This window comes from Equus asinus, chromosome 30 (genome assembly GCF_041296235.1).
Source record: "Equus asinus isolate D_3611 breed Donkey chromosome 30, EquAss-T2T_v2, whole genome shotgun sequence".
NCBI classification, from domain to species: domain Eukaryota; kingdom Metazoa; phylum Chordata; class Mammalia; order Perissodactyla; family Equidae; genus Equus; species Equus asinus.
In genome coordinates this window covers 23,463,203-23,475,761 of record NC_091819.1, presented here as the reverse complement: position 1 = coordinate 23,475,761, position 12,559 = coordinate 23,463,203, and the positions used below count along the sequence as shown (strand labels likewise).

The 12,559-nt window shown below is 36.2% G+C and overlaps 1 protein-coding gene across 13 annotated transcripts in view; it reads left to right on the top strand.

Annotated features, from left to right (window-relative positions):
* CDC42BPA (CDC42 binding protein kinase alpha) overlaps window positions 1-12,559 on the top strand; it is a 321,871-nt gene that overhangs the window by 277,174 nt on the left and 32,138 nt on the right. For all 13 annotated transcript variants that reach the window (XM_070501689.1, XM_070501686.1, XM_070501687.1 and 10 more), the window contains 4 exons: window positions 7,042-7,147; window positions 10,002-10,138; window positions 10,866-11,005; window positions 12,315-12,396. In XM_070501689.1, the coding sequence (XP_070357790.1) occupies window positions 7,042-7,147; window positions 10,002-10,138; window positions 10,866-11,005; window positions 12,315-12,396 (465 nt within the window). The remainder of the gene's footprint in view (window positions 1-7,041; window positions 7,148-10,001; window positions 10,139-10,865; window positions 11,006-12,314; window positions 12,397-12,559) is intronic.

Sequence of the window (12,559 nt, the reverse complement as noted above, 5' to 3'; positions counted from 1 at the left end):
ATATTTTGAAAGAAAGTAAGAAAATGATAGAGGCTATGAAATAACAACAAAAATTAGAAATAGAAAACCCTGGAAATGAGAATGTTGGAGAAAGGAAGATTTAAAAGAGAAATGAAAGAAATCAGGAAGAAGAATTAGAAATTAAGATGGAATATAATTTCAGAAATACAGACAAACCTATAAGGAATTCAAGAATAAATAAACTCAAAAGATGACTTATGAGAAATACAAAATGGAAAGGAGGAGATTTTTTTTTAATCAAGAAATGAGGAAAGAAGTAAAAAGGATTTGAGAAAAGTGATGGCTAGAAAAGAAAGGCAAAGAAGGGCCATCCTTATATAATAGGAGTTTCTGAAAAAGAATGCCAAAACAGTGGAAAACACTCAAGAAAATTTCCAAAAATGAAGAAGACTTGAAGCTCCTATTACAGAGACACATAGTATAGCTGATAAAATCAACCCAGACAAAACAAATATATTCTAGTAAACTATTGGTCTACAAATAAAAATAAAAATATTGGACATTCAGACAAAAAGTGTAAGTCACTCAAGGAGGAAAGAAAAAATGAGATTTTCATCAGATTTTCAGTAGCAACACTACGCCAGAAAACAATGGAATAACATATTTGAGATACCCAAGGAGAGTGTGAGTCAAGAGTTCCCCCCCCATGCCTTTTTTGACAGTTTTACTGAGGTATAATTGATATATTAAAAAACTGCACATAGTTAATGTATACAATTTGATGAGTTTGGAATGTTGAAGATTTTTAAGGATTTAAGATTTCAAAGATAATAAAGCGTGCTTCAAAAAGAAAAGCCACAGAAAACTATTAAGAACGTGCAAGAACTTAAGGAAGGTTGTTCCCACAAGCCCTTCCCGAGGAATGTGCTAGAGGACAAGCTTCAGACAACCAAAATGGAAGGCACTAGGTACACTGAGAGGCAGGAGCGAGAAGGGAGTCTCGAATGAATTGGAGAATTGGTTCAAAGTCCACATACTGCATTGTTAGACCGTCTCTCTAAACCAGACAGCTATCCCCAACTCAGCAATTTGTTAATTTTGTGGAATAATTGAACCAAAGAGACCTTGACTTCAAGGACACCAGGCTCAGTGGTTGGTGAGAGAGAGGAAAGGTGTCAAAATGGAAATAGACTGTGTAAAGGTCTACAAACTGAGTGGTGAGCTCCCAAACCTCTTCCCCTGCTTAGCGCCAGAATGCTGGCTACTGGGTTCATCGCCTCCACCTGCCCTCCCCTTCTGGGGAGCATAGCAGTGGATTCTGAAGGAATTGAATGACTCAGAAAAGACTTAACGAATAATGGCAGTTAAGAGTCCCTGTGAGATCACTAGGTTCTCGTAGATGGTTCACACGTGTACAGACACAGACATGCTTACATGCACACAAAACAAAAACCGTCCACTCAACTTTTTTACTGCCTCCCACTTAAATATGAAATTGCCAAGGATCAGCAGACATTTTAGGAAATCCTCTAACAAAAGAGAAAGATCAAAAGAACCAGAAAATAGTTTCCTATTTTGATTGAAGGAAAAAGAGACAATGGAAAAAGCACAAGGAAACAAAAAGGAATAACCAGAGAACAAGAAACGTCTTTTCAAAGTTAAACATATGATAAACATTTAAAAATTCATTAGATGAGTTGGGAGGTAAATTTGAGAAAATTTCTTAGATAGGTAGAAAATAGAAGAGAAAATATGAGAAATCAATATCCAACAAATAGAAGTTCCAGTAAAATAACACAAAAAAAAGAAGAGGAAGGAAATTGTGTAATAAATACAACATAGATGCTTTCCGTAACTGAAGAACACGTCTCCAGATTGAAAAGCCTCCCAGTTCACAGCACAGTGCATCACAAATCCCTCTTCCCAGTCATATCATCGTGTGATTTTTCAAGATATCAAGAATATAGAGAACTTTTCCAACCCACCCAGGAGATAAAACAGATCACATGCAAATGATCAGGACTTGAAATGGCGTCATACTTGCCAAAAGCAAGATGAAAAGAACAGTTGTAAAATGATTTCAAGCTAGAATTCCTGATTCTCTGTCAAAAATTCAATCCAGTTTGAGGGGAAAATAATAGATTTTCAGAAACTCAGGATCTCAGGATCCCCCCAAAATGTATCCATGCTCTGCTTTCTAAGCAAGCTACTGAAAAGTGAATTCTACCAAAACGAGGGAGGAGATCAAGAAAGAGACAGGCGTGGGATCCACAGAAGAGGGACTCTTACACAGGCTGCTTAAGAGAGTGACTGAGCAGGCGGCAGAAACGGAGCAGGAAAAGAGAGGGCTTCCGTAGAGGTGTCTTCAAGTCAGTGAAAAAGCCATAGACTTTTTCCCTGAAGACTTCCTTCCTGGTGTGTTTGACCGTGTGGTAAATAGATTCCAGGGGATTTTGCAGTTCCTTTGGAGAGTCTGGGGGTAATTAATGATAAAGACATAGAAAATTAAGTTTAAAAGGAGGACATTATTAATTTCCGAAAAATCAAAAGATTACACAATTTTGTGCAGCTGTAACTATACTTCTTGACTCATTGAATAATAATTCCAAGGACATAATAGCTTAAACATTAAATGTAAAATTTAACCCAAAACTGTGCCATAACACTATTGGGAAAATGAAGAGAGTAAGGTGATATAACAGTGCTAAACCCGTCTCTACCATAATAGCTCAACAGATAATGTCTCAAATCAAGAATGAGCAGTATGGGCTTTTTCTTTTCTTTTCTTTTCTTTTTCGTTTTTGCCAGAAATATGGAGATACGTTAGAGAAGGAAGTGAATAGCTGAAAGAGTTCAAAGAAATTGCCTCTAGGAGGGACGACTTGGGACAAAGGAGTATTTCTGTTTTTGGTATAAGCATTGTGATACTATTTTACTCTTTAAACTATGTACATGTTTTAATGTGATTTTAAAAATTAACATATACATAGGAGAAAATGTAAAAGAATTTCTTTGTGACTGGACAATGATAATAAGATCACAAACATAAGGTGAAAATATTGATGGACTTTACTACATCAAAATTAAAGATGCTTGCACAGTGGCAGCATTGTTAATACGTGGTTTATAGGTGACGACAGCCCAGCAGAAGATATTTGCAGTGTTTAACACCAGTAAGGGATTAATTTCTAGAATCTGTGAGTTCCATGCATATGAAACTCCATATGAAAAAGGTTAGAAATCCAGTTGAAAAATTGACAAATGATATGAGTAATTCCCAGAAAAGGAAATCCAGTGGTCAACAAACATGTGAAGAAAGTCCAACCTCAATAATTAAAAACATAAAAAATAATATATTAATTCTTAAATTATCATCAGTTTATACTCACTAGGTTGCCAAAAATTAAGTAAGGTAACATCAAGGACATGAAGAAACAGACTGCTTCACACCCAGCAAGTGGAAGTGTAAACAGGTGCAGCCATTCTGGAGAGCAGCCTGGCAGTATGGAATGGACACATGCCACAGGACCAGGCAATCTCAGTCCTTCAGAAACACTTTTATCCAGATCCATCAGGCCACGTGACGAAGATGCTTATTCCTGCATATGGTAGCAGGGAGCTGGAAATAGGGAGAGGATAGGTAAAATATGGCTGATGTGTAACAGAATCACATTTGTGTAAATTAGAAACACACTCAAACTATCTTATTTATAAGGATATATACAGACATATCCAAAGACCCAATATAAATCATGTTAGATTGGGTGCCAGATTTCATGGGGAAGGATTGGGATTATCATTGGATCATCAAGGATGAACGGAAAAAGTAATGCAAAACTAGAGTGGGGCTTCCACCAAGCTCTGGTGATATTTCATGGACTGAATATTAACTCAATTTTGTGCATCTAGTGTTCCTCCCCCAAAAATAAAGTAAAATTTATTTCATGTTTTCTTAAAAATGGAGTGATTGTACAGTTATCTCAAAAAGTGTTTAAAAGGAAAGAAAATATATTATTTTTTTTTAAAAAAGAAGGTTTGTATGGTGTAAAGACCCCTTTACTTTTTATTTATTAGTGGTAAAATTCTAATTATCTACAACTAATTTTTAAGCTTTCATCAGGGGTCATAATTGATTCCACTTTGTTCTTGAATCTTCTATTAAAAACATTTTACCTTCTCCATTAAGTAGCCTCAAGTCCACAATGCAGACAAAATTGGAATAGAAAAGAACTCTTCTTAAATTTCAAGGTTCTAGTTAATTCTCAGTTTACTCCAAGTTATCACATAATCTAAAACTCAAATTTGGGTTCATGCTTTAGGTTTAATGCCTCCTTTACTAGACTTTTTCTTTTTTCCTTCCATTTTTTCTCCTCCTCCAAACTCCTCTTTGGGGGAAAGTATTAGAAATCACATATTGACCAGGAGGCAGGAAAGCAGATCTTAGAAAGACCAGAAACCAAGTAATCTAGAACCTAGGAGTGAATTAGATTATCTTTGATGCCATCAGAATCATGATCTTTAATTATGTTACATGTTATACTATCCTTAGGTGAGATTAGTGAAACATGGACCTCTTAATCTTTACTAATAAATCACGCCCCTCTCCCACAGTTTAACGAGCACCTACCAGTTGGATGGTTGGTCACTTAAAATTAGTGCTCTGCTAAAACATCGTCTTTTCTTTCCTAATATTGTATATTCAGTTAAAATTATGACATCCTGAGTAGGTGGTCTCTGAAAAAAAAAAAGTGTGTACTAAATATGTTTTATAAGCAATTTCTTGGGTATTGTGAAGACTTACTATTAAATTTGTCGTGGCCACAGTTATTTTATTGCCATTATTTCAGACATGTCTTGTTATCCTTTAGAAGAAGAAAAAAAAGAATGAAGTTAGTTACCTCGAGCAGTTGATTAATTCTTCTTTCATTGTAGTAAAAGCCTCTAGAACCAATCAGTAAACTAACTGCATCTTTTGCATTAATGTATTTTGAGCAATTGAAAAAAATCAGCACTAGAAAATTTAGTCTTGATAGTTCCTCAAAGAGCAAAAAATTAAGAGTGAAAATTAGTCTGCAGGAGAAATACTGAGCACACTTTTATAGGTTAACAAATTAGGTACTTGTATTTTTATCAGGTGTGGGACCCAGTCTTGACCTAACTGTGTCTGGGTAGTTCTTGGTTCTTTTTAGGAGCATATTCTACATGTGTTAAATTATCAAACTTTGAGAAATGGCAGAGTCACACAGATCTGGGCTAAAAGTTTAACTCTACCATTAACTATCTATTCGTGAGTAATGTTTCATGTCTCTGAGTTTCATGTCCTTCATCTGTAGAAGGAAACAACATCTGTCTTTCCAGGGGCATCGTCTCCATTAAATGACATGATGTATATGAAGTACTGGCACAAGGTCCGCACCTTGATTGGTGCTGGGTCCGCATGAGGAGCAGTTATAGAGCTGTTGTTAAGGTAGTCTGTGTTCTACTTAGAATAGGCTCGAATCCCAGTGCTGCTTTGGAACTGACCGCGGTCCTGAGGAACTCCTACCCTAGAATGGTCTGAGGTTGCACCGGAGCTCCTGACTGCTCTCAATTTGAGAGTCTCACCGCATTCCAGGGCCCCAGTGCTCTGATAGTCAGCTCATTAATATTAAAACATGATCTACTTTTCTCCTCTTGATTTTTTAAAACTTGTTTTTGTGGTGTGTAAATAACGTATCCCGGTTGAAGAAGAGCAGAATTTATTTATTTATTTATTTTTTAAAAGATTTTATTTTTTCCTTTTTCTTCCCAAAGCCCCCCAGTACATAGTTGTGTATTCTTCGTTGTGGGTTCTTCTAGTTGTGGCATGTGGGACGCTGCCTCAGCGTGGTCTGATGAGCAGTGCCATGTCCGCGCCCAGGATTCGAACTAACGAAACACTAGGCCGCCTGCAGCAGAGCGCGCGAACGTAACCACTCGGCCACGGGGCCAGCCCCCGAGCAGAATTTATTTTTAACTTAAATTTTAAAGCTTGGAATATTCTCTGTAGTTTTTTGTTAATGTGATAAGCTAGTCTCAACTGAAATAGATACTACTTCATAACTTCATAATCAGTATTCACATATTATTAAAATATAGAATGCAAGTCTCACTAGTTTAAATCTATCACACATATAAAAGAAGTAATTAGACAAGTTTGTTTTCAGAAATAAATAAATATCTTTTGAATGCTTCTTCTGTGCTGGTACTGTTCAGAAGGCTCTGTTCGTATTAATGCTCATTTAAGCACCACATGAAGTAGGTACTATTCTTGATCCTATTTTATAGAATGAAGAAGGTGAGACAGAGAAATTGAGTGATTTGCGCCTAAGTTCACACAGCAGAGTGGAAGAATGGTTGTTATAATTTATTTATTATTAAAACATTCTAAGAGTTAATTTGGAGAGGAAAGAAGTGTTCCAGAGAGCTAAAGTCTACACTTGCTTACCACCGTATGGATCAGACAAGACTGAGAGTACTTTACTGGGTTTTCAGTAAGAAATTTCAGGCTGCCATCTCTCTCTGGAATAACGTGTATATTTTTGTCTGCTCAGTTGTAACACTGCCTGCTTCCCTGAGAGGACACCGATTTGTTGAGTATATGATTTGTTCTTGGCCCCAGAAAACCAAATAGGTGATTTACAGTAGGGACAAGAATTGTAAGCTACTCTTTGTTATTCCTAAGGTATAAAAGCATATTAAATTTCTATATTTGTGTATAGCTGTAACAACCCGGAATTTCACTTAACTCTCTGCTAAACAATAATTTGAAGAATTTATAAAAATCCTGACGTCAAAAGTTGTGAGCCAAAAAAAGCTACAATTTTTTTACACTTTTCAAAGAGCATCCATGAGAAATTGATTATTTAATTTTTTATATTATTTTCAGCATAATCTGTTAAAAATATTTAAAGAGTATACGTTATAGGGAGATGTGGTGAGAAATGAATTCATTCTACCCCTATTTGGAAAACATTCTAGTAGCTGGTATGGGACACAGACTCACATTATGGAATCCTTTAAATAATCAATGTGTATGTTTTTTATCAATTTGTGTTGCAGCGCAAGACTCATCAGTTTTTTGTCAAATCTTTTACTACTCCTACCAAATGTCATCAGTGTACCTCTTTGATGGTGGGTTTGATAAGACAAGGCTGTTCCTGTGAAGGTAAGAACAAAATGGTAAGAAAATGTGGCTTTGGAGTCCTAACATTTACCACCTACCTTGTAATCACATAACTTTATTCTCTTTAAAAGGTATATAAATGTTTGTTTGTTTTAATCATTTGTTTTTCTTTGGATAACAGGAATAGAGACAATAAACCTAACACCTTGCTAAAGTCTGTTGAATATTAAAGAAACTAGGCAAATGGTCCCTAGAAACATTTTTCAGGGGAAATATATTTAAATGTTTCATTCATCTTTGTTTCGTTATTCAGGTGAATTGACAGAAGACGTGAAAATTATCCTTGAATCTACTCGTTTAATTTTTACCTTGTTTAATTTATTAGAGAAATTATTATCGAAAAGTAGGCAGTGCAGTATCTTTTCAGGTATATTAAGTGTCTGCCACTCTGCTCGAAAGATATTTTATTCCTAGTATTAATAGCAGAGGTTTTTCCCTGCCCACTCACTGATTCATCCATCTCTGTTCGTGAGATGCCTGGTCTGTGGCTCTCGGCACCGGGATGCAGTCATGGATGGGCGCAAAGACAAAGAGCCTGCCCTCATGGAGCTCACATTCTGAGACATGAGAGATCAGGGGTCATTTGAACAGAAAACAAAGTATATTTGTTTGTGCACCACTTTATTTTCGACTAAGACCTCTGAAATGAAAATGGTTTAAATTATAACGGGATATATTATTTGTAAATATTTTAGAAATATACTTTTTTTAATCAAATGAGACTTGCTTCTAGAACAATGCCTCGTATATAATTTAGGTATATCTTATGAAAAACATAAAAGAGTTGCTAATTCAATTCTAATATCAGTTTCCACTTCTTAGCTCTGATGGTTGGGAGATTTTGTATTCCCTTTGTAGAATATACTCGTAGTTAGCCTGTATTTGAATACTTTGAAGAAGAGGGAAAGTAAAAGCATCCTAAGGCAATGCATTGTATGTTTGGTTAGTTCTTACAACCAAAGTGGAAGATCCAGATTGCATTATGTTAACTAGTCCGTTAAATGCATGGTTTTAGAGCCAAAGAAAATGGTACGAGGTGAAAAGTAGAGATTTGAGAGTTATGAGTGTATGAAATCATGAGTATGAGTGACATTATCCGGGAAGCACATGTAGAGTGAAGAGAGAACAGTTATGAGGGCAGAGCCTTGGGAAACGCAGTTAGGGAGAAGGAAAAGGTAAAGATAGCACAGTAATCTGAGGAGGAGTAGCCTGTATCATTGGCCGGGAAGGTGTGACTGCAGCCAAAGGAGGAGAGAATTTGTACAGGTTCTAAGCCTTGTCTCATTTGGAACTTAGCCAGTACTTATCAATGTCATTTTAACTCTGTTTGTCAGAGAGCATCGTGTGCAGCTACTTGGCTTTAGACCCCTTGTCATTTTTTATGCATAGAACCATTTGCAATTCCACAGTAGGAATTTTTGAGATCTTCCCAGACTGTTTCCTTCTAGAGCCTCATGCCATGAAATTGTGCCCATCTTTTCTTCAAAACCTTTGAACCCTGCCCTATAATGCTGTGGGGTGCACATTAGACTATGCCCAGGCGTTCGTAAATGTTATAATGTGGTTACAGCCTCTAAAGATTCCTGTCATTTTAATTTCTTTCTGGTTGATTGAAATTAGATCCAGTAGGGGATAATTATTTTGTTGCTTCCACTGCCCTTTGAAGGATAGATTTTTGCTTGTTAGTAAAACAAATTGTAACTTTTTAGGTACTCCACTTACAAGCGAATGAGATGTCTTATAGAAGTTTGGATAGTTTTTGACAGTCAGTACTAGTCCATCTGGCCTCTGTTGGTTTAATAATATCCATCATGTGTAATGATGTATAATCCGTTTTCCTGCGTGTATGTATTCCCATGTTGATATCCCTCTGGTTCCTCTGTTATTCCTTCCCAAATATTCTCCAGGACCCACCCTTAGCGTAGGAATTGTCTAAATAGATATTCTTGGTCTGTAACCGCTCCCATCAAGCTTGTTTGTTTTAAATATTTTAACTTTTAATTCTCACCCAACCAAGTCTCAGTGAAACTTATGAGTTTGTTTTTATTTATCATTTTGTCTTAGAATCTCAGGTTCATCATGTGAATATCAAACAGAGGTATCATGACAATGTTTTTGGTAGTTAGGTATGCAGGCTCTCAGCCAAACTGCCTGGGTTTGAAGTCCAGTAATGCCATTTGTAAGTTCTGTGACCTGGGGCAAGTCATATATGAGTGGGGGTAATTGTACCTCTCTTAGATTGTTATAGAAAAAGTAGAAGCACTCAATAAAATTAACTCTTATTATTATCTTAGTAGTAGTTTAAGTATATGTAGTAATATCAATAACTCCTAAACTTTACCCTTAATTTATACTTTTTTAATTATTGAGTAATTTCGTTTTCAAAAGGAGGGATTGGTAGTTTGCCAGATATTGCAAAGATGGCAGGTAGTTTAATGTCCTTTAGTGACTCTTGCAAGAGAAATTTCAGGACAGCTACCAGGTTGCAGTGAGATGAAGAGTTAGAGAGAACTCTAGAAACTAGTCTTTTAGGAATTCAAAGTTTAAATCAACCGTTTTATTCACAAGGTTAGATTTTTTTTCTATTTGCTTCTCATTTTGATCACTAATGTTAACACACAGCAATGATATTACAGTAATAAAAAAACAGCTATTTCTCATTGAAATTTTTACTGGTAAGCAAATGAAGCCCCTCCCCAAATAACAAAACAGCTGCTTAAAATAAAATCAGAGAGCAGCCTTCAGCTAACGTAGCGCCGTGGGATGAGTGCTCAGTGAATTTTCTTTTTGTAAAAGTGGATTTTTATTGAACATTGTTTTTTTTTCCCTCCAAAAGTGTGTGGATTCTCATGTCATATAACCTGTGTAAACAAAGCTCCGACCACTTGCCCAGTTCCTCCTGAACAGACCAAAGGTCCCCTAGGTATAGATCCACAGAAAGGGACAGGAACAGCGTACGAAGGTCATGTCAGGGTAAGTATGATTACACTGGGTGTAGACTAATCTCTAAGGTTTATTAATGAATTAAATAAAGTCCAGTCACCTTACAAACAGAAAATTTGGTGAATAAAGAAAATTTGTTGACAGAAAATTCAGTGAATAAAATTCATATAAGAATTTTATTTCATCCAGAGTAATGATTTGAAAACAAAAACCTAGCCTTTACTTGGAAATAAATGCCAAAATGTCTGAAAAGTTTTTGTCCTGTCCCTGTCTTGTAATGAGCAGATGGTGAAGTCTACATAAAGGGGTCTTTGGCACTTGGCCTTCTGGAGAGGTGACATGCTTACGAAGTATGAGATATTATCATCAAGGCATAATCTTACTTGTAATCTTGAATAATATTTAAAGTATAAGCTGCATTTCATCTTACTACCAAATTTGACTTTTATGCTACTTAGGAAGGAAGCCTTGAATGTTATTTTAACGATTACTAGTGCAAGTTAAAATGGTACTGTTTTTTAAATTTTCAGATTAAAATGTCACTCAGTGTTTGAAGAATGTGTTCTCACATTTTCTCATATGTTATTAATGATATATGTGATCCATCTGCTGCTTCACCAACCGAAGAGGCAGAGTTATAACACATACATTGTCTTTTGGTCTTTACCATGCACTTACATATGTAATTGAGGGGACTCTGACATTTTTGCTTGACTTGGTTTTGTTGGTTTGTTTGTCTATCTAAAACAACACTAAGATTCCTAAGCCAGCTGGAGTGAAGAAAGGATGGCAAAGAGCATTAGCTGTAGTTTGTGACTTCAAACTCTTTCTGTACGACATTGCTGAAGGAAAAGCATCGCAGCCCAGTGTTGTAGTCAGTCAAGTGATTGACATGAGGTAAGCTTTCAAAGGTGAAAATATTTGTGTCTTTGCAACATAAGAATAAAAGAGTATCTGCTTTTTCTTCTGATTATATTTCCATGTTGTTATTTAAATCTAATGTCATGTTAATTTTCTAATCTACTAATATTGCTATAGTAACATAATTAAAAATAGGAAGTAAGGCCTAGTTGTGACAGATTGGTTTGTGTTTTGTGTTGAGTGTGTTGGGCTAGAGGTCAGGGAAAAGAAACTGATATTTGAATCCAAAAGACCAGTGTAAAGTTGTTGGAGAAGTGGAGACCTAATGTATTTGTATGATCACCTAAAGGCTTAGAGTATAATTCCAATGTAAGGACAGGAAATAAAAATCTCAAAATCAGACAAACTCTTGGAATATATAATGGACTGGAAAACATTTAAGTAAGTACATCTCTAGAATGTTTCTGGCCTCGTTTTCAGACTCTTTCCCTGCCCTGGAGTGCTCTCCATTACCTCTTCTCGTGACTCCAGTCACTCTGCTTGGGTGATCTTATTTACTCCAGTTTCTCGTAACTCCAGTCACTCTCCTTGAGTGATCTTATTTACTCCTGTGGCTTCAGCCATTGCCTCTACACTTATGACTCCCAAACATGTGTCTCTAGTCCAGATCTCTCTCCAGCGCTCAAAACTAGGATTTCCAGCTATGGCTTACACTGGCGTTCCATATCAGCATCTCAGACACATTATCTTCCCCGCAAATATGGAATATGAAGGGTTAGGTGTAAGGAAAATCTGACCGAGCCTGCTAAGGGTCTAAATATAGAAAGATAGGGAGAAGAATCAAAGATAAGACTAAGATCTCAAGTCTTCAAGACCAAGAAAATGATGGTACCAATAACCAAATTAAGGAAACCACAGGAATAGATCATTGTGGAGGGAATCTGTTTTAGATGTTGAAGGAACAGTAAAATGTCACATGAGCTGTGTTGAAGGCACTTGAAATGTATTATGGGAGGCAAGAGGGCCCCGTGTGCTGGAGACTCTGGAGACCCTCCAGGTTTCAAACCCGAGTTCTACATGTATACTTATTGGCCTTGTGACTTTGAGTAAACCAGCAATTATGTCTAGCTTTTATAGAATGTGCAACTCAATTTCTCTTGAAAACTTACTTTGGGCACCGTGAATTACAAGGAGGGGAAGAATCAAATTTTTTTAAAAATTCAATTTGAATGTTTTGTGTAATTAAGTTTTGAGGATTGCTTCATATGAGTTATTTGGATGCACACCCAAAACTACACACACATACCCACATACACTGACTTTTAATGTTTCCCTTTTTCTTCAGGGATGAAGAATTTTCTGTGAGTTCAGTCTTGGCTTCTGATGTTATTCATGCAAGTCGAAAAGATATACCGTGTATATTTAGAGTAAGTATGTATGCTATAATTTGATCACTGACTTATTTGTATTTGATAAAAAATCTTATATCCCTTTATGTACTCCATATCATCCAATACTTGAATGTATAGACAGTTGGTACTAAGTGAATATTTAATTAGTGAAAGATCTGTAGAAAGCCTGCTACATGGC